Source organism: Molothrus aeneus, chromosome 4 (assembly GCF_037042795.1).
Source record: "Molothrus aeneus isolate 106 chromosome 4, BPBGC_Maene_1.0, whole genome shotgun sequence".
Lineage (NCBI taxonomy): Eukaryota > Metazoa > Chordata > Aves > Passeriformes > Icteridae > Molothrus > Molothrus aeneus.
This window is the reverse complement of record NC_089649.1, coordinates 30,373,443-30,400,967: the sequence shown is the minus strand read 5'-3', so window position 1 is coordinate 30,400,967 and position 27,525 is coordinate 30,373,443. Positions and strand designations below refer to the sequence as shown.

The 27,525-nt window shown below is 38.4% G+C and overlaps 1 protein-coding gene across 3 annotated transcripts in view; it reads right to left on the bottom strand.

The window, feature by feature from the left end:
- Positions 1-734: 734 nt before the first annotated feature.
- Positions 735-27,525, bottom strand: part of TMEM131L (transmembrane 131 like) — an 80,509-nt gene continuing 53,718 nt past the window's right edge. For 2 of the 3 annotated variants that reach the window (XM_066548198.1, XM_066548200.1), the window contains exons 16-35: positions 26,370-26,487; positions 25,647-25,788; positions 24,531-24,640; positions 22,832-22,904; positions 20,643-20,785; positions 19,882-20,024; positions 19,370-19,556; positions 18,094-18,279; positions 17,040-17,189; positions 15,885-16,498; positions 13,594-13,748; positions 12,197-12,321; positions 10,498-10,655; positions 9,497-9,682; positions 8,365-8,443; positions 7,252-7,337; positions 5,789-5,909; positions 3,616-3,704; positions 2,651-2,793; positions 735-1,147 (exon numbers count right to left, since the gene is read on the bottom strand). In XM_066548198.1, coding sequence (XP_066404295.1) covers positions 869-1,147; positions 2,651-2,793; positions 3,616-3,704; positions 5,789-5,909; positions 7,252-7,337; positions 8,365-8,443; positions 9,497-9,682; positions 10,498-10,655; positions 12,197-12,321; positions 13,594-13,748; positions 15,885-16,498; positions 17,040-17,189; positions 18,094-18,279; positions 19,370-19,556; positions 19,882-20,024; positions 20,643-20,785; positions 22,832-22,904; positions 24,531-24,640; positions 25,647-25,788; positions 26,370-26,487 — 3,287 coding nt within the window. In that variant the 3' untranslated portion in view covers positions 735-868. The remainder of the gene's footprint in view (positions 1,148-2,650; positions 2,794-3,615; positions 3,705-5,788; positions 5,910-7,251; positions 7,338-8,364; positions 8,444-9,496; positions 9,683-10,497; positions 10,656-12,196; positions 12,322-13,593; positions 13,749-15,884; positions 16,499-17,039; positions 17,190-18,093; positions 18,280-19,369; positions 19,557-19,881; positions 20,025-20,642; positions 20,786-22,831; positions 22,905-24,530; positions 24,641-25,646; positions 25,789-26,369; positions 26,488-27,525) is intronic. The other variant, XM_066548199.1, reaches the window with a different exon arrangement.

The window sequence follows — 27,525 nt, the reverse complement described above, 5'->3', positions numbered from 1 at the left end:
CTCTACAGGAGGGGTAAGCAGAGACATCTTGCATGGTGGACTGAGTCCTGGCACGGGTGGCAGCACTCGCTCAGCTACTCAGTTTTAGTCTCCTAACATAAGCCAGCACAGTATCATTCTGTTTGGGAGAGTGGTGTGAACTCTGCTCTCAAAGAAACATTTCTTTCAGTTCAAGCTTTGGCATTTTAAACAAGTGCAATTAAATGCACTGAAAATGCTACTGCAACATGAAGGCTAAAAATAACAACACAAAATGCCAGGAGTCACTCACAAGAAAAGTTCCTGGAAGAAATGCCCACTCACCCACACTGCACAAGCTTAACATTGTCCAAGTGATAGCTTGCAATTTGAAGCCAGATAAACAAGCCACAATTCAGCCTTTTTCCTATTGCCAGAAGTCTGCACTCACTAACAACTGTATCAGCTCTAGAATTGACACCATTTGGAAACTCTCTGATCTGCATCAACAGGTAGGTCCCCAGCTACTATTTGGTACAGATGCAATTACTTATGAGTGTAAGTTTGTACCTACAACTGCTAAACCACTCCTAGTTTATACCACAGAATGTAAACTTCAGAAGAAACATGTGCAGTACAGATTCATGGACGCACTTAAGAACTAATACTGTCCTTAATGATGATAAAAAATTTGAATTTCAAATTTATAGCCTTCACCTGACAATAACAGCATCCTGAATATGCTGTGCTTTTTAAAATGCACTGAATGCTCAGACTTCAGTAAAAAAAATTTATTTTCAATATAAAAGTGCCAAAATATTCACCAACATTGTAATCTATTCAGCAACCAGCTTACTCTAGTAATCAAAATTGCAAGCATCTTTATTCACATTTTTAAATCAAATTCCTTTCACACGTTTCCACAATAACCCGAGTCCCTCGAAAGTGGGAAATTTGCATTTCGATTGGCTGCTGTAGTCCATATGTCCAAGTTCATGTAGGCACGGAAAGGGTTAAACCTTGGATAGTATTCCTGCTTACACATAACTGCCTGGTTCTCCACGTGGGTTGAATGTTGAGTCGTGGCACTGACGGGGCAGCAGCTTTCATAAACATCACTCTGGGGTGCCCAGATGGAACCAAAAAGTCCAGACATTGGAGACAAGCTTCGGGTGCTTGAGAGGTAGGGCTGCAGAGCGAGACAAAACCAGCATGGGAAACTGCACCACGGACCATTTGCCAAAGAAAATCTGGAAATGCTAAGTACTAAACGGGAGAGAGGAAGCAGTATTTATGCAGAAATTTAAGAAATCCACAAGTAGAAAATTGCAGAGGAGTTTACAAAGAAATATGGCTGCCAAAAATATTACAGCAGCATTAATGTAAGTCTGTGTGTGTGTGTGTGTGTGTGTGTGTTTAAAAGCCCTCCACCTAATGAAGTCACATGAGCTCCTCCCTGCACAGCACAGATATTACTCTAACAACAATATACTACTCAGTTCTGGTCAGACTGTTGGGGAAAATAGAGGAGAAATGGAAGACACACAAAGATCCCCATGCATACTTGAGAGTTAAAATGAAAAGAGAAGGACGCCTAGAAATGACAAGAAAAGGGTTGAAGTATGCATCAGTCCAGAAAGACTGTGCATGCTGGGAGCAGAAAGGGATATTCAGTGTGAAAAATGAGACTGTAATTGGGAGCTAGGGAATTTAGTTAGAAAATTTTGAAAGCTTATAAAGAACCTCCTGGAGGGCAAGATGTATTAGTCTGCAAGGAAGTCTCTCAGCGAAGGTCATGGAAGTCTTGGGACTTTTAAAACTGAATGAAACATTGAAATGTATTGTGGAGAAAAGCTCGCCAGGGAAATGAACTGAATTATCTAATGCATTTTCCAATCTCTACCTTCTGTGTTTCCTGGCATTCCTGAATAAAATATGAAATAAAATATATGTTTATTTTAGGAAAAAGTCTTCTACCAGTTTTGCCACTTTTTAACATAGACAAATTTTCATTTTTACAGTTGAAAATATTTCTTGCTTTAGTTAGTTTCATTCAAAATAAACCTATAGTGAATTAAAAAAAAAATCTAAAATACAGGATTTTGAAATATGAGCAGAAGAGAAGATAGTTACAATTAAAGACCACCTTGAACTGAAGTTACTACACTGCACTGTGGGATGAGAAACATGGCTAGTCTGGAGTATAACAGGTTAAAGTCAGGATTCTGAAATCTGCATAAATCCAGCTTAAATCACTTGAATTTCCTACCAAAAAAAACCCGCTGTAAAGTACCTGAGAGCAGCTGTCCATTCAGCTCTTCAATTTTCAAATCTCTCTGGGTTTTTCTTGTCTGCACTTTCTGGGTTTTAGCCTCAAGTGGACACATTGATTTTCACAGAAAAAAGTCTCAGTAGACTACATAAGCCCAAAATATTTTTCCATGTGTAAGCTGATTTTAGTCAATTTTCAGGCAAAAGGATCATCTCAAAATTTTGCAGACAAGGTCAGTAACATCCTTGACAAACAGCTGGGAAAAACCTGGGCTACCAATGCCAGCATTAAACACAAACATCAGAATACTTAGAAGATTCATGAAGAACATGCAAGCAACAGGTAGGGGAAAGACAGGAATACAGGAGGAAGGCTGTGAAGGAGCATGCAAAAGCAGCGCCTCACAGTGACAATACTCACTGTGGAGTTGACATAACTGGCAGGCTCCCAGGCAGGTGGCATGTTGGGAGGAGCATTCCAGGTGGAGGGACAGTTCTGGTCAATGAAGGCTGTGTTCTGCATTGCTGCAGTACCTGGGAAGCCATTGGGGTAGTTCATGTTCTCTGCAATTTATAAAATCAAGAAGACAAAGTAAGACTTTTGCAATATAAAACACTACTAACATTTCTGTGGAGGAATGCTGAATCTTCTTGAGAGTAAGCCAGGCTGGGACTGACCTAATCCTTCAGTGACTCTATGCAGCGTCAGGGTAGCACAGCAGCAAAGTGTATCAATTTCTGTCAACAGGACTACCACTCTTTATTAGAGACCCACTAACAAATTGTTATCAGGAGGACAGGATAAAGACTTGGCAGTCCCTCTACTGGAGAACAGAGTCTTTATTAGACAGAACGTGCATGGCAGAACCTCCCCAGGCCTCACCGCCAACATGTCTCAGCTCTAAGTACCCAAGGGATCAGCGTGCTGCCTGGGATTCTGCAGTCTGACCTTTCATTAGTACTTAGGTAGGTAATGCTAAAGAATTCTAGATTGCTGCCAGTGTGCTTCCCAAGCCAAGAAACTCTAGCCTGGAAAGATAATTGGTCACAAGAGGCCATGTATTTCACACACTGGAAGGCTGAAGCCTGCCAGAGGGGAAACAAAGAAGATTGTACAAAAAGATATGTGTAATACTGTAAGCACAAGCATTTCTCTCAATTCCCTCTGGAAGTCCTGCATACTGCCTTTTCAGGCTCTATACAAAGGCCAATATTCTCATCCACCACATGCAGTCATTGTTTATTACTACAGGACACTCTGCTGGAAAATGTAAAGTTGAAAGCAATGAACACCCGTGTATAGATCAGCTCAACCTTTTGTTTTATAAAAGGTGAGAGGAAAACAACCATGCTCTGTGATAATTAATAAGCTTTATTTCATCCTACCTTCTGGGAAAGCACCATATTCATTCATCTCTAGTGGACAATACACGTTGGAAAACTGGCTGTCACAAGCTGCATTCCAGTCAATGAAGCTGTCTCAAGAAAAACAAAAAAAATCTGCAGTCAGAAACAATTTGCAAAACTTCTGAAAATTATTTAGAAATACTTATTTATTGTAAAGCTCTTGGATGCAAAATGCCTGTAACCGATCATGAGGCTTTTCACATTCCACTTGTCAATTTTGCCAGTATCTACTCTGCGCCACTACACAATCACAGCAATCTCTCACAGAGCTCTTTTTCCCCTGGGAAAATGAACAACTTGTAATGACGCTACCAGAATCCTGCAATGCCTAGCTGGGTTCAACTTTCTTCCCTGTAAAAAGAAAATAACTGTACTTCTTCCCTACAATCAAGGATTATGTGATTTGAGGTGGCAGAAGAAGACATAATACATTTGAATGCTTAAGAATAACAATTAAAATGGGGATTTCCATTTTCCCAACCAAATGTGGTAAAGTCCTGTTAAACAGTGCATTTTCCAAGATACACATAGATTTCTAGGGGTCATACTTCTTTAATTAAAATAATTTCAGAATTTCAAGAAGATTTTTTTGAAAGTAATTCCTAAGGACATGTCAGTAATAAAATAGGCCCTGCTACGCAGCAAGTCTGAAGTAGTTCAACTCTGGATCCAAGTCTGCAAAAGGATTTCATAAGAAGCTGCTCTACTTCAATTTTACTATTCAGCCAAGCAGCTATCTGAAGTTATCAGTACTAAATATCAATACATAATTGCATAGGTGTGCATGCATTTTTTGCTTATGAAGTCCAAATTGAGATAGGTGTATGAAAGCAGTCACAGAATGGGCAAGGCTGGAAGGGACCACAGTGGGTCATATGGTCCAGCCTCCCTGCTCAAGCAGGGCCATCCCAGAGCACATGGCACAGGATTGTGTCCAGAGGGTTGAATATCTCCAGTGAGAGAGATTCCACAACCTCTCTGGACCATCCATTCTGGTGTGTGGTCACTGCACAGTAAAGAAGTTCTTCCTCATGTTCAGGTGGAACTTCCTGTGCATCAGGTTCTGCCCAGTGCCTCTTGTTCTATTGCTTGGCACCACTGAGCAGAGCCTGGCTCCATCCTCTTGGCACCCTCCCTGCAGATACTGGCAGACATTGATGAGGTCCCCTCTCAGTCCTCTCTTCTCAATGATGTATAGGCCCAGCTCCCTCAGCCTTTCCTTGTAAGAGAGATACTCCAGACCCTTAAACAACTTTGTAGTTTTTTCCTGGATGCGCTCCAGGAGTTCCCGATCTCTGTTGCACTGACTGTGGAGTCCGGAACTGGACACCACTCCAGACGTGGCCTCACCAGGGCTGAGCAGAGGGGCAGGATCACCTCCCTTGCCCTGTTGGCAATGCTCTTCCTGATGCACCCCAGGGTACCACTGACCTTCCTGGCCACGAGGACACTGCTTGCTCAGGGACAGCTTGTTGTGCACCAGGACCCCCAGGTACTTCTCCTGTCATTTTGGATGACAGGATACAACTTGAAGAACTGGCCATATTTCACTGCTATGTGTAGAGCAGAGTATTTCTGCTCTCTAGTTTGTGACACATCTTTCATTACTAAAATTTGCTGTGTGAGCAGTGTAAAATAAGAGCTAATCAAGTTCATTACTACAGGAAGATCAACCCAAATATAGACAGAGCCTGAAACATACCAACTTGTATCCCTAAACCACTTTTATAGTGGAATATTTGTCTTTATAACAATGTCTGTTACTGCCATGTAACACAAGTACACACTGCATAACACACCATGTGGCATACACAAGCTATGCATTTAGCAAGAGTGCAACAGATTTCAAAGCCAGGCCCTCTGCCTGCAAAATGAGTGAAAGCATTTAACAGCTTTCCAAAAGTATTTAATTAAACTTGAAAAAAGTTCTAGAATATCTATACATAAACAGGGACAGCAGTGAATTTGTATTAGTAAAATTAATCACAATGTACTCATGGAAGAGCATTAACAATTAGAACTAAGACTGAAGTGGCAGAACGACTTTAACTATCATCTGCCTTTACAAAAATGATGAGTAAAGTACAGTCCTCTGCATTACAGAAGACTGAACAAAGCATTATCTGTACTTTCTACACAAAACATAACTTGCCTGTTGTGGACAGAGGGGGTTTCTTGGATCATGCATGGTATATTATTCTCAAGGTTGTAGTTCAAACTGTTTGTCATGCAGACTGGCTGGGCAGGCCACAAGTCTCCTGTTGGGTAAAGACCTAAAAAAGGAAAGGGGAATGAAATACAGAGTAACAGGAAGGAGACTCCGCAGATTCTGTCACACTGACACCTTACTCTCAGATCCCCAGTAAGGACTGTCTGCTAGAGAAAAAAATCCAGAGTTACTAAGCAATTTTTTTGTGATGAAGGCCCATCTTTAAACGCATCTCAACATTTCTGTATTTTAAAAAAGATATATCTAAGACCTGAACTGAGAAACCAGAATTCAATAAAACAAGGCAAGAAGTTCCTGCTGAGGGTCCTTAAGTGTTCAGCTGCCAGTGCTAGATGGCACACTTCCACAGAGCAGGAGAAACAGCAGGGATGCAATCCCCACTGGCCTCCTTGTGCCCACCCCTTAGGCACTAGTCACTAATCACCTCTGTAGTCCAACTACACAAATGCAGCAGGAACAGGGTCAGGTTTCTAACAGACTGGAGCCATTCCTGACCAGACAATTTGTGAACTCATTAAATGTTTCATTTAGCCTCTAGCACAGATATTCATTGTGCTGCTCTTCATGGACTGCGTGCCCTGACTGCCCACAGATATTTGGTTCCTATCAACTCTATGAGAACTGGCAGCTGGAGAAAAGAAAAAAATCCAAATTAGCAATTTCCATGAGACAATGCTTGCAAAGTTGGCTCTATTTCATTATTTCACATAATACATATCAATATTGCTACCACGGAAGAAGGTTAATCAGTAATTGTATCCTATCAGACAGGTTAAACCTACAGCAGAAGGGCAGGGAGTGCTGCTGCCCAAAGAACCACATGTCCTCACCAGCTTTCAAACTCCACCTCACCATGTAGCATGATGCTTTTATGAATTCCACTCAAAAAGCTAATATTACTTCCCTCTGAGATACAAACAATGAAAACTCAAGAATTTTAACAGTGCTAAACAACCCCACTCATTATTGCTGTCAAAGAGAGCAAGTCCCAAATGTGGATATTTAGAGAGAAAAATGGTCATGTTTGACTTGGTGCCAAGCTTCACTTTAACACAGCAAGCAGTGCTCTTGATCTCCCAGCTGCATTGCTTCTGGACATTAATCTGTGCACAGCAAGAAGATGAAAAAAAGAAAGAAACCTAGAACATGAGTTGAAAGCTAAATGCTGTCTCGATGCAGAGAAGATGCAACAAAAAATATCAAGGTTATAAACAAAAACTGTCAAGGTTTTAAGCCTTCATTTGCTTACTTTGCACCCAACTTGCTTAGAAGCAAGTATGTTCTAGTAACAATGTGTCTATCAAGTTGGTGCATGTGTAATTAGCAACATCACTAAAACTGCTTGGCAAAGTGTGAGAAAAACAGCTTCAGTTGTTAATACTGACCTTTATTTTTGTCAGGATCTGCAGCTATGTCAGTGAAATTGGGACATAAGGTCTCAGGATATTGGGGGATGCTGTTCATGTCTCTGCTGAATGAAAAGAAAATTTCATTTCTTAAGTCTCATAATCCAAACTATTTCAAAGGAAATATACAGAGATGTAGAAAACATTCTAATGACCATCATAACTGCTATTGCTTTTCCACTGTCCTGATTCTTCCTATTTCAGAATTACCACGGTGCAATTTTTAAAAGTTTTTTTCCAATTAAAAGCCAGCTACTTATCACACATGCAAAATGAATGAAATTACTACACCTTAATCACCCTATTTTTATTATCCAGGTATCAACCTATTGCAAATTATTTCAACAGCTGTTCTCTAAAACTGGAAAACAAGCTGCAGTTCATGAAAATCAGTAGAACCTCTTATAATTTTTGAACAACTTTCAGGTAAGTTTACTTTTATGTCCATGAAGACACACAGAGACACATGAGTGTGAATTTGGTATTTATCAAAGCCAACCCATCAAAGGAACTAGTCAAAACAAATAAAACATTTTCAAGCACCAGAATCCCAAAGGAAAAGGATTGGAGTATTTCTCCTCGTGAAAACAGAGAGTGGTCAATGAGAAGTGAAATGAGGATTCACAGCAATAAAACTTGTAGATGCTATCTCTACTGCAGTAAAGAGGGAGAAAAGAATGTGGGGGAGGGAGGAATCATCGATTTTCATGCTGTATATCCTAGGAGAACATTATTCCCATTAAAAAAATAGCATCAACTTGAAAGTCTTATTCCCACCTTTTTTAAAGAAACACAACTAAGCAGTAATGGAAATATAAGTTGCTAGGATCTGGAAGAAGTCAAAGTGGAAAACCAAATTCCATTTTTTTTCCATTTGGAAGCTTTTATTGTACTTATGCAGCATAATCAATTTTGCTTACATCTTCTCATGTACTGAAGAAGATTCTTTTTCCAACTAGTAAGTACAATCAGATGATCATAAAAAATTACAAGATAACAGGTGCCAACAGGTATTATTTATCAAACTGAGACAAGACTTCAAGTTGGTGTTGTTTCTTTAATGCCTTACAGGTGTATATTCAATTTTTTTACCTGGTATTGCAGATGTTATGAGACAGATTTAGAGTGATAGGAGTTTCAGATGGAAAATCATTTTGTGAAATATTCTCTCCTAAAGAAAAGAATGACTGTGAAAATCAAAGATCCTTAAAAAAGAAGTATGCACAGAATATACATCCACACAAACAGAATTATCAATGGTGTTAATCAAGTTTTCTCTCACACTGGATTATCACTAACTGCATCAATTTCAAGGCATGCTACCTAGGTCCATAGTCTTAACATGTATTTTATGATTTAGAAGTGATTACCACAGTCTTGAAGGAGAGGTTCCTTGTTACTATCAAATTAAGTCTGAATTTAGAATTACTTATTTTCTTTTTTCTTAAGAGGCATTATAATTTGAACAAACAGGAAAGTCAAATAGATTTGTTATCTATTAAATCACAGGTTCAGACAGATCACACACTATCATTAAGAAACGTAAAGTTTTATACATACACAAATACACATGAAGTTTCTGGATATTTTTAAATAATTCAAACCATCTTTTTGCAGGTACCCAAAGCTGGGTTTGCTGGTGTCACTTAGCACTCTAAAATTTACTTCTAGTGCCACATCACTCTATAATAATTTTGGCAATGACTTTCAACTACTTTCGTGATATTCAGGTATTCAAGAATTGCAGTAATGAAGCACAGCTCCCATTTCTCATACTAGTCAAGTGGCTCAGATGTTCTGGCTATTTACACCTCAAATACACCTATCCAAACCCAGCTCCTCAAATCTGAACTGCTTTCACACATTCCTCATTTGTGCATTACTTAAATAGTTTTAATTTTAAAAAACCCCCATATAATGTGATGAATCAAATTCAAAGGCAGAAATTGCTTTGTCTATTCTGAGTGACTCTCAGTTCTCCCATCCTTCCATGACAACTAACTGTGCATATTGCTTATTGAGGAGCCTGACAGTAATCTTCATCTCCATGAAATGTGTGGTACTTCTTGTCAAGTACAAAGTTCTTTACATCCCTCCTTGTGTGTCCAAGAGGTGCTCTACAAAAGACAAGTTCATGTGCCCCATGCTGTGGTAGGCCTTTCCAATCAGCAGGAAGGCTAGAACTCTGTGCTCTACTGTGAAGAGAGCTGTTTGCAAAACTTACTGGATGGAAGAAAATGCCTGGTAGTAATCATTGGCTTTTTATCTCCATCTGAACTGCTGGTACTGCTCCAGCTACCCCAGCTCCCACGACTTGCACGAACGCTTCCTGACGAACTTCCACAATCTGAGCTTGAATCAGAACAAAACTTCTCCAAACACTTCTTTTTGGACCGCTGATAAAAGTTTTCTAAAGAAGTTGGGAAAAACAAAACAAAAAACCAATCAAAATAAAACAACACAACATTTAAGAAAATCTTGTCAGGGAAAAGTAATCTGAATAATGAATTTACATGGATTCTCTGAATTTACTGATGAGAGAAGAAATATTTGCTGGTAGCTTCAGTAACTAAACCAGCCTCTAACATAAGGAGCTTCTGATGTACATGATATCCCAGTAACATGAATGCAGTGATGACACAGTGCTGCTGTAGGCTATAGGTTCAAAGAGGAAGTGCATACTGTCCTCTGAAATAAACACTTAATACTTCAAACATGAAACATATCCCGGCTGTAGGAACATGCACATGATAAAATGGTGCAAGTAATGAATTCATAAGCGATAGATTCTCCTATTATCTCATCAGAGATGCAAAGGACAATCCTGCAGAAATTGATAACTTTCTTCAGATCTCCTCTTCCCTAAAGTCAGGGAAAACAGATGATTAAAATCCTGATGGAAAGGCAGGAAGCAGGTATCCAAGCTTTATTGGAACACAAAACCAGACTACCAGTCTGTCTGTCCTTCACCAAGAACTGATGGATGATTGCTTCAGACTGATTAATTTTCTGGTTTGGACCATGAACCAACTCCATGGAGAAGCATGCAGAGCCCTTCAGAAGTGAGCAGCTATTATTTCGGGCACTGTGTCATACCAGTCCTGTCATCTTCACATCAGGGTTCAAAGGGAGAAAAGCACAGGTCTCTCAAGTAAGGAATGCTCTACTGCCACAAAATTCACATTGTGTTTCTTTCCCCATATTAAGACAATTAAGACTGCATACCTGTTTCTCCCTGTATGGACAAGCTCCCAGCTTTTTGGTCTGCTTTACAATTTTCCCCGTTGTTCTGAGGACACCAGGCTCTTATTCCAATATTTGTTCTCAGATCCGGCCTTTCAAATTCACTGCACATATGCTTCAACTCACTCTGCTCAGGGACCCTAATAGAACCACACCCCAAAAAAAAAAACATGTTTTCATTTTACATTTCATCTGCAGTTTTCCTTTCCAGGCATTAAACACTTCAACTCACACACCTATCAAGGCAAAGTGCAAGGAAGCAGTAGGTTTGGGAGTCTTATTCCCCAACTTTAGAGAAACCTAAAAAACCTTTCACAAAATGCAATATCCTACCACACAGACTACTACTTCTCAGGGGGAGAGGCAAAATGACATGTGCATATTTAATTCCATTCTCTAATGCACCTGGCAGAAGGCAATCAGATGTTGCAGTGATAAGCACAGTTTAGCAGTGTACAAAGATCTAGATGCAAGGAAAAATGTGCCCTGTGCTCATTTCACTGGCACAACTATAACTGGAGTAAAATCCCAATCTGGAGCAATCTTAACTTTGCTAGTAAAGATGGAATGAAATGTCTACATCCAATACCATAACCAGAGAGTATTGAGGAAAAATGATTAAAAGTCAGCTGTCAAATTTCTGCAGAAATGGAACAGTTCCATCTTAACTCAGAAAGCAGCACCTGCTGAATTGGTTCAGGGAACAGACACTAAACTTCAGTATTTTACTGCTCATTTTTTATCCTTCCCATCTACAAAGGTGTGCATCCAGCAAAGATTTACACGTGTACTGACTTCCCACAAAATGAACAGAAATGTGTGTATAACAGCCCTTTCAGATTTACAATCTCCTTTTAGAGTCCACTGACCTCAATAGAAGCACTCGCAATAAAAATTAAATCTGTGAAGGCTTTGTGGGATTGTGACTTTAATTCAAAGGGCTGGGGGAAGGGAAGGAATAGGATTTTCTCCTCAGTAGTGTTTCTATTCTAAAAGGAGTTTGTAACTAGTATTTTTTAATAATCCATACAACTTAAATTTAAAATATATTAAAAAAATAATTAAAAGTAATTTACAACTGACTTTAAAATGCATTAACACAATTCTCAGGGGAAAAACAAGTAACTTTCCACAGTGCTCACTCAACATTCTTTACAATCTAGTGCTGCTCTAGTTGTTTAAATCATAATATCAAAAAATGAAAGCCACTCTCTCATTTCTACACATTTCTCTCCCAAAGTTGGTAGAGGACAACATCCCCCCAGTTACTCAATATAGCAGATGACTCTCCTGAAGGTGGAATCATTTCAACAATTTTATTTTCCTTTTTTCAGTGAAGAGAACACATGACTAGAACTTCTCCAAACACTACACAAGGGGAAGGAAGCTAACCATCCAAACTTCAGAGACAGCACATTCCAGACTCTAACAGAGAGCTACCACTGCTATGCAGAATGGGCTGCATCTATCTACATGTAGATTTACACATGGAATATTTTAAAACTTTTTGTTTTGCTGGTGATATTTAGTAGTGCACATTCCTAAAAGTAAATGCTCAGGACAGGATTAATGTGTGTTTACTTAAATAGATAAAGTAATCCTGCCTAATGCATTATGCAAAACCTGCAGAAACATTACAGCAATTCTGGGTTTCTTCATGATTTGGTGAGGCAACACATACCTTGTGGATATATTTACATTCTTCTTCTTATTTTTCCTAGATGTTCTATTCCTATTCCAATTCATATTTGGTACATTTCCTTCCTTTTTATCCTGAGGCTTCTTCTTTCTATATGCATCTTCTTGCTAAAGGCAAAAATACAAGCTGAGACATTATAAAATGAACTTAACTTAGTCAATGAACTCCACTGGATTTTTCTAGCTAAATTTCTCTGGACAAAATGGCCTGACCCAAATGCATAGTTACTTCATGATTTAGTGGCTTTCCACAGCACATCCTCTTTCCAGCACCATCAATTTAACTAGCCTTTCCAAGACTCTGTCCATCAAGACACCAAGAGATGATGAGAGAGGAATTTCTGAATTCCCAAACTTAGCATTTTCCCTTTCACAGCATCTAGCTCTGACTTTCAGGGAAATAAAAAAATGGAGGGAGAAAAAGTAAAGCAGTCAATAAAATTCCCAATGTGCTAAAAACGAAAAACATCTGCCAGATTTATGATCAGCTGGTGTGCAAGTTCAGCAGCAATAAATCCTCCCTTTCCTCAGCAACTGGGGGCAGTGGGGGAAGGCATTTATTTGAATTACAGCTGAGGAAATTATGGAGTAAGTTACCAGCAAATACTAGTAATTTCAAGAAATGTAAGAAACAAACTGAGCACCATCAGCCACACAGGCAAAGAAGTTTGTAACAACAATTCCCAAAGCAAGACAAGACCGTGTCTTTTCTCACATATTCCCCAAGCAATGTAAGCAATTCTTCCTTACACCATTTTGCCATGGGATTTATATCCAGTACACAGAATATAAACATAATCCAGATTCTCAGGTTCACTAATTGCCTGATGAAGTTCTTTTAGTGTTTTGTGCTGCCTGCAACAAAGGTACAGTCTGATGTGTTTATCATACTCAGAAACCAGGGGTGAAGAACGATCCTTCTCAGCAACTGCATAATCTGCTAAAGGGCTTCTGCCTGCTGTACTCCCAAATGCAAGTTTCTGATGCAAAGCCTTGGGTTTGGAGATCAGGTCTGCAAGTGAAGGCCAATATGCCCACTTCCCCTGCAGAGAATGTTCCCACATCATTAGTGTGGCTGACAGCTGGCATTAGATTCCAGTATGCTTGTGCCTGCTCTAACAGCAACAATCTCTGGCTGTGATATGGCTGTTTTGATTTTTACCCAAACTGTTCACCATTCCATAAAGCAGCATTAATACACAATGGACATGGGACAGCACATTGCACTCTTCCTCATTTATCTGATTTACAGCATTTCAGGTCTGTGACTCTACAAAATAGTCCCTACATACACATACATACCTATAGGTGTATATATATGTACATAAACAATAAAAAGAGAATTTCAAATTTGAAAAGGAGAAAGATCACAATACCAACCTCAGAAGAAGTAATCTCCTCTTTTGCACAGCATGGAGTCTCTTCCTTGGGTCCCTTACTAATCTTTTTCTCCGTGGAAGGCTTTAGGTTGATCTGCTTTTTTGAAGTCTCGCAGTTTTCTGTTTCATTCCTGAGAGGCACTTGCTGGCTATTCCCTACAATTAAACAATAACAACTGTTTGCATGGGAAGAGAAGGGCTCTCAGTCATAACCACATACCTTTCTTTAAAAACAGCCTTGTGTTGCTTTCCAAAACACAGGAGACTAATGTCTAGGCTGATGATAATGGAAAATTTTAAAACCAAAAGCTAATACAATGTAAAAATTCTTACAGCAGTTGCAAAAAGTAGCTTTGTGCTGGTTCATGGTCATGAGCACACCACTCCCAGCGCATACAGAGATTACACAAGTCCTGCTCATCTCACCTGAATTTGAGCTACTTGGTAGAATTTGAAGCTAGAGAACACTGGGTTAAAAAACAAAGAGGAAAAAACCCCTGCAAGCTGAGTGGGGAGAAAGGACAGCCTTTACTTGGTGCTTGACACCTCTGAAGTGTGTGAAGACCTGTGAAGACAAAGGGAAGTCATCCTTTCTTTAGCATGGGTTCCACCCTAAAAGTTCTTTTACTTGAGAGGCTTATGAAGAAGAAGAATTATTTGGATCTAAGAGTCCAAAAGATGAAAGATTCAAGAGGAAGCCTGCCTCAACAACTAGCTCAGATGAGTCACATTGCTCTGCCTGGGCCAGGACAGGACATAATTCACTTTTCCTCTGATTGGTTCCAGGTATCTCAGAGACCTGCACTACATCCACAGTGATCTGCTACCAAGGCTCTCAGCTGCTCTGTGTGAGAAATGTCATCACTTACTGAACTGAACTGGCCTTCTCAACTGGGAAAAGCACACCCAAATGTTTTTACAGTTTCCTGCCAACCAACTACAACATCCCAGCTCTGAGTCAGATACCAGATCTCCCCTGGAGGGGAGCAGGCAGCCATGAGGACTGCAAAAGGAGCACATGTGAATGAAACACCAGGCGAGGGAGAGTGTCAGAGCTCTAAAGAATGCTCTGCTGCTCTCCAGCATACAAACATGTGAGTACCCGAGGTCCTGAACTCCTTGTTTGCACAAAACCAGGTCTGTAATGATAATCAAGGTACAAACACTGCAACATGGTACTTTTTAGACTTAACATATCCTACTAAATATCTTGAAACACAGAAATATTACATGCCTGATAGTGCAGGAAGCCACAACTGCTAATAGACAAGAGAGATTACCTTTAGTGCTTTACTACTGAATATACTGAATGATCTCCTAATTCAAAGCAAAGAATAAGCAACAATGCATTTTAGGAGCATATGAAGAATACCTCAAAATATTAATATTCAAAACATATCTCAAAATACCTTGTAAGAATGAGTGAAAATATCTTGCCTTCACCTGAGCTTGCATGCTTTTATCTGTTATAGCTCACAGGGAACAACACAAGAAGCAATGAGCCCATGGTAGCAACTACACAAGACAGCAGGGCCTGAAATCCCTCTCTGATGGCTCACTCCCTAAATAAACTGCCACAGCTACAGCAAATGCCAGTTTTCACCATTCAATTACTTTGCCAAGTGCCTCAGTAAAGCCAAGCTTCCAGAGGACATTCTCTTATCCTGCTTTTAATTTCTCCCAGGTGTTCTTCTGCTGTTCTTAGAATTTTGAATTGTGAAGCTAAGAGGTAAGACTTCCCAGGCAGCCTAGCCCCCCCAAAAATTTCAAAAAAAGAAAAAAAAGATAAAAAAATACAGTTATGCAATTATTATGGAAAACACTGATTTGCAGATTGCTACACAATAAAAGTTCACATTATCCTGATGTCAGGTTTTTCTTATTTTGGGTGGTTTTATCTGAGGAGTTCTGAATATCTGCTTCTGAATGTGCTTGCTTGGTGATTCAGCCACCATATTTTCAGTGGACCTGAAAATAGCAAATTGGGATCCCTCTGAATATCTGACAAGGGCAATTTGTGTCTTATAAGCAGATCTATGACATCAATTATTTTAGCAGTTAAAATGCTATGGCAACAAACTTGAAATTTGTAAACCAAGCAAATTTATGATTTATAAAACAACTTAAAATGTAAGCTGCTTCCTCAGGAATGTAAACAGACAAATCACAGTGAACACATAAGAAACACCACAATTCCCTTGTCCTACACAAAAGACAAAATCCTGACCACAGTGAACTCATCAGAAGATTTCACTTACTAATTTAGACTGATAGAATTTGAGAAAAAATTACCACTAATTTTCCTTATTTCTTGCAGTTCTGGCTGTTGTTGAGGTGAATTTCTGGACAAGTGACTTTCAGGTACCTTCTTTGACATCTTCACAGAACAGAACTCCTGTTCTTTGAGCTCAGCTAGATTTTCTGAAGTTTTAAGGTTAGTTTCCTTAGGAAACATACATGTTTGAAGATCTTCCTTCAGATCACACTCTGAAGAAGTATTTTTAACGAGAACTGTATTTTTCAGTGTACTTTCTTCTTTACCCAGAAAGTCTTCTGGAAGAGTTAAATTCTTGTTAACGTTTATGCCATTTGCATATTTCAGAGTTACCCAGTTCTCACTGACAACATCAGTGCAAATGTCCTCTTTTGGTGCTGAGGTTTGGTTCTCTGCAATCTGATTCTGTTTCTCATCAGCAGCTGCAATGGCACTGCCAGCTGCTGTGTTTGGTTTCTGCTTACTGTAGTAAACTGAACATTTGTGTTTCTTCTGAGAGTGGCTGTAGGTCGCAGGACTTCTCTTTGCCGCACTCTGACTTCGGCTGGAAGAAGTGCCTACAGACAGGAAGCCCTTCCCTTTACCTTTATCTGAGGAACTATAGGAATCCATAAATGTCTTGCAGCTTCCCCTGGAGGGAAAAAAAAAAGGGGGGGATTTGTTTTTCTTTACAAAGACATCATGAATTGTTTTATGAGATATTGTTGTAAGAAAAGAAAGGGGGGCATATTCACAAGCCATGAAATTGCTTTAGGTCTTTAATTTACCATACCAGCTAAGCACATTCTGATTTCAGTGAGAATTGAGCAACACTCTAAGTATTTGCTCAGACTTCCAACAAACTTACATGCTTCAATGAATAAGTGCCTGACTCACCACCCAAGAGGGTCAGATGGAGAACCATCAATGCATTTTCCATTCTCTCCATGGCTGTCACACCTGGTGTATCCTTTACTTTCATCATACAATTTTTACCTTATGTATTACTGGCAATATTCAAGATAAATAAACCCCTGAGTTCCTCCATTCCTCCTGGTTTGAGGTGGAAGTTTTCTAAAAAAGGCTGCTTGGAACACTTTAAACCAGCACACAGCAATATCAGTGAGAGTCAGACAGAAAGCACCACTCCACAATAAACAGGGTAGAAAAGAAGAAAAAAAAAGTATTTTTACTTGTAGGAATCAGAGCTGATTACGTCAACAGAGTTGCTGTTCTGCTGTGGTGAAGCACTAGGATTTGGCCTCTGTCTTGATTTCATGAACTCTGCTAGAATATACTGGGCTTGCTGGAAGGCTATCAGAATCACTCCAAGCAGGGACAAACTGCCAAAGAAAACAATAGATACTGGTGTCTACAACTTTCAGGAATATTCAGTGAAAGAGTTAAAAAACTTCTAACAAGATACACTTCTCAAGTATTTTTTCTACAAAATTCTACATAAAAAGACAGACAAACTCAAAATACAGCCTTAAAAATGATAGTTGTAATAGTAATAGTATTTTCTTTTCCTTTTTTTCCTTTTTTCCTTATAGGCCTTACTAGTCATTAGCTTGATAAAATAACTCGGTCATGAACTTTAAAAGAAAAAAAATAGAACAAAGAAAAAGCTCATTCTAAAAGAGATAATCCTTGAAAGTAATTTAGAAGTAACTGTGTTGTAGTCTTACATCATATCATATTATGATGCATGACATCATATCATAATATGACCTATCAGCCCACTGTTCATTTATGATAGTCATCATCATTATTTAGGTATTTATTCAATACCGTTTCTTTCTTTTCCTAGAGAAAATGCTGGCATACAATGAGCTACAAATGCCATCATACTTCTGAACTAAATATTTAGATGCAAAATATCCTCTCTCTCCATGATGTACAAATTGCATCAAACATATATGGATCAAAACAAAAATCTTTCTAATTCATCAAACCACCTTCTCAATCATGCAGTGTAAATTTTGTTAGCAGGAAAACAGAATGAAAAATTCCTGCTTTTTCAGATCCCTGTAATCTTCTTCTGTTGCATCTAGAAGAAGGCAAAGTGGTCACTGCTGTTACTTCATTTGTGTTCTGACTGTTTCCAGTGTCCAAACCACACAAGCAGCAGCACAGTGTGCAGGGGGATCTCAGTCAGGGATGCATCAGCCCGTGTGTGTTATCACCACGGCATTCACATGCACTGCATCTTGTAGGAGCTCTGGGGTACTGTGAGGAAAGCCTTACCTTACAAAGAGGACAGTGAGCCTCCAGAAAGACTCTTCCCAGCTGGGTCCTGGCACCACATCCGCACACAGCGGTAGCAGATGGTGAGGGAGAGTCACGTTCAGTGTGAAGTGGAACTCCAGATCAGCAGCAGTCACCAGTGTGAGCTCACGAATTACCCATGAAGATGTAAAGTCAGGAGTGAATCTGTCAGGAAAAACAGAGGTGGTGTTACTTTTTCATTGTTTGGCTGAATTTTACTTTCTGAAGTCACACTGATAACAAAAATACAAACAATATGATGATGACAACAGGAACAACAATAATAATAAGAAATAATAAGAAATTATTCAATTTATTATTGAATAAAATTTACCAATAATTTAATAGCATTCTTAAAATTACTAAAATATTGCCTCAATTTATTAATCCAGTAATAACAGTTTAGTTATATGAAATAATATGATTTAATAGTATTTTTTTAAAGCATACTTAAAGAAAGTGTCCACTATCTGCTTAAACTGTGCAGGTGGCATTAGGTCATCTTAAATTGGCAAAATACGTGGGTTTATTGTGACTCTTCACAGTACTCATTACTGTGACATGTTTTCCTTTTATCAAGGCAATACACATAATCAACTCAGGTTAATCAACAAAAGCACAGCTGCCCAGCATACAGCCAGCATGATTTCAGAAAGGGCCGGGTACTAGGGTGCAAAGCTGGAAAGATATAGAAAGCAGAAGAAACACCAGATTTGTCTCGTCTTCTACTTCCCTGACCCATTTCAGTATTCTACTTGATTGCTAGAAGGTATAACTTGCCTTTCTAATCAGTAGAGGTGAAATCTGTTGTATGGGAAACCACAATTACTTTACTCAGTAACATTAACTTTACTTTTGCTTAAGTCACAGTAGTATCTTTCACTCAAGGATAGTTTAAAAAGAATCAGTTTTAGACTATGTGCAATGTTGGGAAAACATGACTAGATTGTGGTCAGGCTACTTGGAACAAGCTTAGAGAATAACAAGCAAATAAAAAATTGTGGCAACTGTTTTGTTTTAATTTATTACTTCATAATGCACTGATAAAAGCATGTATGCTGCTTTTTAAAAATAACGGGTCATATAAAGAACCAGTATTATATAATCCATTCGTTAGTGTTATCCTGAGGGAAATTCTTACTAAATTTCTATTCAAAATTTTGTGTGTGGTATGCCATTGGAGTGTCTGTTTCTGAAATTAATTATTTCAAATTTCCACTTCAGTTATTTTGTCAACAAATTTGTCAGTGCTTACACAATGCTGATTTCTCGTGATGAGTTTTGAGCTAGGAAAAATTCCCGACAGTCCAACACTTCAAATCCATATCCTTGGCAACTGTAACCATTGATTTTCATTGATGAAATTGTTATAGGAAGAGGCCCAATATTCTCTACTTTGAAGTTCTTCGTAATGGATAGAATTTGCTTGCTGTCCTTCAGTTCTTAAAGGAAAAAAAAGAGAGCAATTAGTTTACAGTGCATGAAATGATTTTCTTACATTCATAAATAAATTGCTATTTTTACTTACAATTGAATAAAAAAATCCATAAGTGACCAAGATCTAATACAGACTATTCTGCAGTAGTGTATTTCTAAAACTTTTAACTATTATTAGTCAGAATTTTGACAAAACAGAATCTACACTTCTCATGGCCAAACACTTCAGCTTTGACCATTCTGTTTCCATAACATTAATGCTCTGTATGAGTTCCAGTGCAGAGCAAAGCAGGCAGCTGCACAACCAGAGACCTGTGTCTCCTTACTCACGTCGTCTGCAGTCCATTAGTGTCGCTTCCGGCACCTTAAATCGAAGGGATCCTCCTGCACCTGGGAGTCTTCCTCCTACTTTAAGCAATTCTTTGGCTCCAAAGCCTTCTACATTGACCACATCCAGAACAGTTAAGTTGTTTCTGCCATAAAATAAAAAGCAAGCAGTCAGCCACTAAAGCACAAATTAAGTTTGCGAAGTCGTGGCTTTGCTCTCTAGGTGCCAAACCAAGATAACAGTGTGTCGGAACAGAATCGGGGGCAAAACCTGGACAGGTTTCCCCTAAACAGAGACAGGATCACTCCAGAACCAGCCACTAGTGAATTTCAGACAGTGAAGGAGCAAGTTTAGTGACCAGTGCCACCAGTTAACAACTGTGTCACCTAGTGAAAATGGTTGCTTCTTCAATCAATAAACTCCCTTTTCCTACAAAGGTAACCAAAGTTTGGCTGCATAAAAGACTCACTGGATCCATAACTCCTATCATTATTAAGTCAGGTTGAAAACAGCAAAGCCATACAATGTGTTTCTCTCTTAACTCAAAACTGCCTCAGAACAGTCACATGCATTTTATAACCCTCTGACAACATATCAAGAAAATTAATGACTGAGACATAAGGCACAAACACACTCTAATTTTTATTAAACCAGAGGTATTCTGACTTTCAAATTTTGAGCATTTGTCTATGTGCCAGGACTTTGCAAATTCATTTTTACATTGAGCTGCTTGATTCTCACTTACAACTAAAATTTGGCTTACCTGATTAAAATAAGGGAAGCTACTCTTTTGTACTCAAGAGGTGTAAAAATTACACCAACTTTCCTGGTTTCCAGTGGCTGTAAAGTTAAACAAAGCATCTCAGAACTGCATTTCTTGCTGATGAGGTCCTCTTGATGTGCATTCTGTTAAACAAAAAATGCACTTCTTACTCACAGAAAACATGTGTGTTTATAGATGTCAATAAAGAAAGTACTGTATCACCACTTAGCACCACACAGAATATTTTTGGCAAGGTGCAGAAACTGCTAACTAACTCGTTATAACAAAGTCTTTCCTTTAGACAACATAAAACATCAGATAAGATTGTTTATTTGAGCAAAAGTTCATATTACTGCACTTATTATGAGGAATGTATTACTTCATTATTTAAAACAGCTTTTATTTCCTCAGATGGAAAAGAAATTATATAGTGTCTTTCATATTCAAGAAATCCTGAAACACTTCACAACACAAGAACTGAAGTGTATTGATTGCACAGGGAAATGTGGCAACCATTATACCCTCAGTGCATGACTTACAACTTGATTGAAGTGAGAAAAGGACTGCTGGTAAATATGCTGACTATTTGAGTCACTGGAAGGAAGCCAAAGAGAATTCTCAACTATATTAATTGAAAACCAGAAATACCAGAAGTTCACTTAGTCTGGAAATAATGTAAATATTTTTTTAAATACTGTTGTTTATTCTTTCTGCCTTTGAAAAATGAAAATAGCCCTATAACTTGCTCTTCCAGAACTGGGGTCCCCTCTTAGAAAGGGGTGACCAGATACCTATAGCAGTCAAAAAAACCATAAAGATTCCAAAATGGGTTCTCACTTGGCTGTTTCTCAGTTTATGGATGTTGTACTAAGAGCTTTTCTGATCTTTTTCAGTTCAAAATGTTTTTATTCTTAGTCTATTTTATGAAAAATAATGCACAAAAACTATCAGAACCTGCATTTAATAATCAGTATTTATTAAAAGCAAGCCATGTATGGTATTTGCAAACTTCCCCATGTCACTCCCTACAAAGATGAGCCTAACAATTCACTGCACATAAACTGACTAGGAAAACTATGTCAAATGCAAAAATTTAAATACTAGCAACTATTTATTTGGTTAACGAGGCAAGATCTGTCTCACATGTGCTGAAAATCTACCTAACCATGCATGTTCCCCCTAGCTCTTCAAACCTAATGAAAACCATGTATTGCACACACTGATGTGAAGATCCACAGCTCTTTTTCCATTTGGCCAAGAGTATGGTGTGTGGGACTGTGGAAGCTCACTCCTACCCCTACACTACCTTCCCTTTTTCAGAGTGTGCCTACAGGCTAGGATTTATGAACTGCTGTCTCCTCTCTTTTACAACAACTCTTACAACTGTTGCCAGAAAGGAAAGGTCAGCTTTGATTAGTGCAGCAAACATACTCTTTTCTTTTTACAAGGTACAAATATTTCATTAAGATCTTAAAGCATATGTGCAGAAACATGTATCTACACAGGACATTAAAGACGAAGCTGCAGTATGCCCAAACAGCAAGGAAAATACATTAATTTTGTACAAACCAGAAGTCTTAAGAAGAGATCCTCTGGGTATTCTGGATAGTACTCTGTTCACCAGAATATGCCAGCATCCCTGATACAGCATTTTCTTTGTCATCCATGACACAACATCTCAAGGTTTAAGCATAGCTCAGCACTGGTGTGCCATGGTCAAGTGTTACTACACTCATTCAAAAATGAGGCAATGGGAACCAGAGAGGACCATGACACTCCAAACCTGAATCCAGAAGTTGCAATGGCATGAAGCTGATATGTAGAAATCCCAGCTCCTCCTCCCATGAACTACCTGACACTACTTCCCTGTTCTGAGAAGAGAACCAGCCCGCGCCTGACATCACTGACTCCACAGCCTGACACTTCATGGTCAGCCTGGAGCCAAGGGTGAAGCCCCAACAGCACATCGACACACTTGCAGGCATGCATGCACTTCCTCCCTACAGCTGTATTCAAAACTGACCCAAATCATGAAAATAATTAACTACAAAGATACAAACCTGATGAAGAATCAAGAAAACACTGTGAAACTACTTTAAATTGCACTTGGGAAGAACCCAGAAGTAGCATAGCTAGAAAAATCCTTCTCTAGTGTGTCAGACCACTTCTACCAAAATTAGCCATCTTACCCTGTGAGAACATTCATCCATTAGCCTGAATTCGGTGGTTGTGAAGTTAATAGCTTGCACATTTATGCCGAACCTAAATAAACCAAAACAAAAAGTTAAGCATTTGAAACCCAACCTGTCAGAACTGCTTTGACTTATTTTTACATGCTGGCATCTATTCTTAAATAGAGGCTACTTTTACAATTGCTTTTTGGCAGTGTGAAATATGGTGGAAATGTGGGTCTGCATTTCAAAAGAATACGCTGCAAATCAGTTTTATGTGGACTACACACATTTGGAAAACAGACAAATGGCTGGGCATTTTAGATCTGTCAGTGTAGAATATTATAAAAGATAACAGTCAAGAAATAGAATTTCTAAGCCACACAAACACAAATTCCCTGAAGCTCTTTCTGCTCACATAACTGTTAAGAAATAATCATTATTAAATCTCTTATAATTCATTCAAATATCTCTCTTTCTGCTCATGATTTGTTTGGGACAAATTCCTATTTTCCATCACATAATGTGCAAATCAAATTCACTTAAAACAATTGATTTGTTTGTCCAAATGCAAATTATAAGCATTTGACATAAAGTATTAAAAACTGACATAAGAAAACCAACACATAAAATGTAGATTATAGACGAATGGACCTCCAGCCACTGAATGAAAACTCACTTGTCATAACTGTCTATGACATTAGCTTAAAAAGAACCAGTTAATGGATGTGATTTCTGGTGAACTTAGAAGATCTGCAGAAACAAAAGTGTGCAAATACAGAGAAAATGTAATTGCAAACCACTAGAAAGGGTCTATGTGGAAATCATATTTAGTATGCAAACAGATGGAGTTATTAATGTGCATATATATACACAGACATATATATGCACATGCATGTACCTATGTAAAGGAATGAGGTTAAGGAAGCAATTACACAAGGATTGGGACCCCAAATAAGCAAGTTACACCTAAGCACAGGAGTAATCCCACTGTCTCTAACCACACACACCTACCAGCTATAACATTTTTTCAAAGATAAGTGTGACAGGGCTTATTTTGGTGAGCTTCAGCTCACTCACCAGGTCCCTTTATTATTAATCTAACTCTCCTCTAGATTTCTCATTAGATCATCATCTCAAATCTAAAACAGAAAGGCTAAAACAATGCAGACACATTTACTTAGCTGACCCTAAATATTTATGCTGAGGTTGCTCCCCCTGAATCTGCCTTTTGCTTCCCAGTTCCTGTTTCCTCTTTGACCAGGGTTATTACCTAAGAAAAGGCTAAGAAGAAAACTCTTCTCTGGGATGGTTCAGATACCTTCTTTTCACTGATCTGTCTACAGACTCTATAGGTACCAACCAGCACTGTGAGGAGATGCACAAGCCCAACTCTGTAAGCTGTTCACCTCACCTGGGCAGCTTGCACTAAGCCTCAGATACTAGAAGATGAACAACTGTAATATATATCTGGCAGACACAATCTTGCTTAAAACATGTTAAATATGTGTTTTATCAATGATGAGGTACATCACAAAGGCATGCACCATACAGGGAGCTGCCCCAAACAAGGCTCTGTCTTCCAAAATGGGTGAGAACATAATCCCCATCTAAGTAACACTTTGAAAGACTAAATAAAACCCAATAAGTCACAATCATAAGGCATAGCAAATAAGATCTTTTAAAAGGGAAAACAGTATCCTGAGATAGTTATTACCATTTGTTCAGCAGACTCAGTGAAGCTTGGGGATCAGGGTAGTAAGAAAGAGGCAGAAGCTGCAACGTAACTGGGAAGGATGAAGGGTTTCTTAGTACGAAATATTTTACCTAAATTGTTTGGAGGGGAAAAGAAAGAGTTAAAAACTACATATTTGAGAACTGGTTGGTAAAATAATTCAACACTAGCAATACAATCTGCATTTTCAAGGGACTTCAATCTGGCTCTTGTGTCAATGCAGTATAATCATACATGTACATGACTGCATGTAACAGCAGGACATGTCACCACAATGTCAGAATTTGCAAAATCAGCTAAGAGTGCATTTTGAACCACATATACAAAAATACAGACCACCCCCACTCCCCAAACAACATTTTCATTTGGATTTTGATTTATGCAGACAGATGTGAACAAAGCTCTAGCATAGAAGAAAGTAAAGTTAGTGAGGTGCCACCCCTTCTTAGAGAAGTCTGAATGCAAGCAGGTTATAAAAATTTCTGTAATGACTAACAATTAAATTGGACAAATGGAATATTAAGATAATTCACAATATGTGCATATGAAAACTATTTCCATATGACTGGTTCTGGCCTAGGCTAGGTTAGTAGAAACCTAAATCTGACAAACAAGAAAGAAATAACTGTCAGTGTGGCTGGAAGATACATTGCTCTGCAAGTGTTGTATCTCTCGTAAATGCTTTACACACTTCTGTTAGACAAGACAGTGGCATGAAGAAAGCCATCCTGTACAGCCTTGCATGCATCACTAATGACAACACACCCTATCCCTAGTCCCATGTTCAATTATTTTACCACAAGCATGTAACTTATACAATGAACACAAGGAAAGTTTAACAACAACAAAAAATTGATGGTTAAAACCTACACTGCTTTACTCTTCTCCTTGTACTAAAGTATTACAACTAGCAAGCTAGGAAACTTACCAAAGAACCAAAGGGATACAAATTTAGTGTCTTTAACTGAGATCAAAACACCAGTTCATAAGCAGTATGACATTAAAATGTAAGCAGCACCAAATATTAATCACAGACTTTGTTATTTAAAAAAGCTAAACACACAACTCAGAAAAAAGTGTAGTAACAACCATCCTCACCATACTACTTTTAACAGCTGTGGCATTAAAGTTGAGTGTAAGGCCAGGCTCTGTAGTCAACCGTGGCAAGAAAAAGGCAAAGGATTCCTCTTCGGAGTTCTTCTGCTGTGTAAAGCGAGCTGATCCTAAAATACTTCTCCTGCTTTATTGGCAAAAGCAGAAAAATTAATTAGTTTCTTTTTTTTTTTTTCTTTCAAACAAAGAACTACAACAAGATGATTTGCCAGGACCCGTAACTGCATAAATTTATCTTTCCTTGGAAATGGTCTCTACAAAACAAAGTCCATAAAGCTGTAGCTTAACAGCTAACTTTTGTGTGTGTAGGCCAGGGACTAAAAACCATGAAAGCCATTCAAAGAGCCTGAGAAGACTGCTAAGACTGCTATACAACCTGATGATGAAGGACTCATGCAACTCCATAAATGAGCTGGTAAAACATGCTTAGACTGCCTTCATGCCAGGTAGCCCTGGTGAGATAACTAGAGTCAGAATATTACTTACATTTTAGGCTGAAAAGCTTACTTATGGCTGGCAGTGCCTTGAAATGAAAGCTGGGGGAGTCTGGGGTGCTCTGAAACTCCATGTGCTTCAAGAGAACTAACTTAAGTGTAGAAAATGGTCCAGAATGTTTTGTTCTAATTAAGAATACTTCAGAACAGAAATATTCTTTCTTACAACACTGTACTGGCTTGAATTAAGAACCTCAACAGATTCTGTACAGACCTGCATGCTTCTCCACGTCTTATTTTTTGCCATCTTTCATAAAGGTCACTTGCAAGCTCGGAATCCACGTCCCAGGCAGAACGGTCCAGAGAGAGACTCTTCTGCCAAAGCAGATTTGCTGAAAGGATAGTAGATTTTTCAGATTTTACAGAGATAATATTTGCTCCTTCCGTCAATCTACTTGAGAACATGAGTAATCAGTATCTGCAAAGCATCCAGACCCAAAACAAAAAAGCCAACCCACTTTTCCCCTTCAAAGTGAGAATATGCAAGGGTATATATATTATCTTCCATATCAGATTTGTTTAAAGAAATACATCTGCAAAACCAAAGTAACTGTACATGCAAAAAGAGAATGGGCATTGCACAGGCTGTGTATGCTTTAGTGAGACCTTTTTATTGCTGCTATTCCTAATAGATGCCACTGAAGAGTAACCATGTCATCAGTAGTCTACACAGTACTCTCTACTGATGGCAGTAAAGTACCAAGATAATATGCTACACAGTAGTACAAAAATATAGAAGCATGACACAGCAGGGAACATAACAATTCCCAGTCTGGCAAAAACAGTCTTTTCATTTTCGCTTCTTTTCTAGATGCTGATAATTTTCTCAAATTCTTCTTAAGATGAATTGCAAAGTTTTACATCAGTCTAAAGATTAGTGTATTTTAGAAAGTTACACTCATATTGGTTCAAGCATTTTCACACAGCAGAAAGTAGTTAAAAAAGCAAGCTTCTTTAGAAAGAAAACAAAAAATACTTATTTTGAAAGTGCATGTACTTTATTTTACAATCCTTAATGTTTAAAGTAATGAATTGAGATTGGTGATTATTGGAATAATTCAACGACAATTTCTTTAGGTCAGTATTTTCAGGCTAATGCATGACACATTTCTGTTTAACAAATAGTAGTATCCTAAAGCAGAAGGCAGAATACCTGTAAGTACAGATCTCATTATGTGGATTATTAGAATGAAAATAAAGTAAGCAACAAGTATTCAGTTGTATTAGCCATATTCCTTCATTGAGATTAAAAAAAAACCAAAAAAGCAAACATTTTCTTCTAAGATATGGACCTTAGCATGCAAGTGTCTCAGTAAGTGTTCAAGTCACATGTTTCTATATGTCACCTCAATTCTCCTTTTCACATCTGA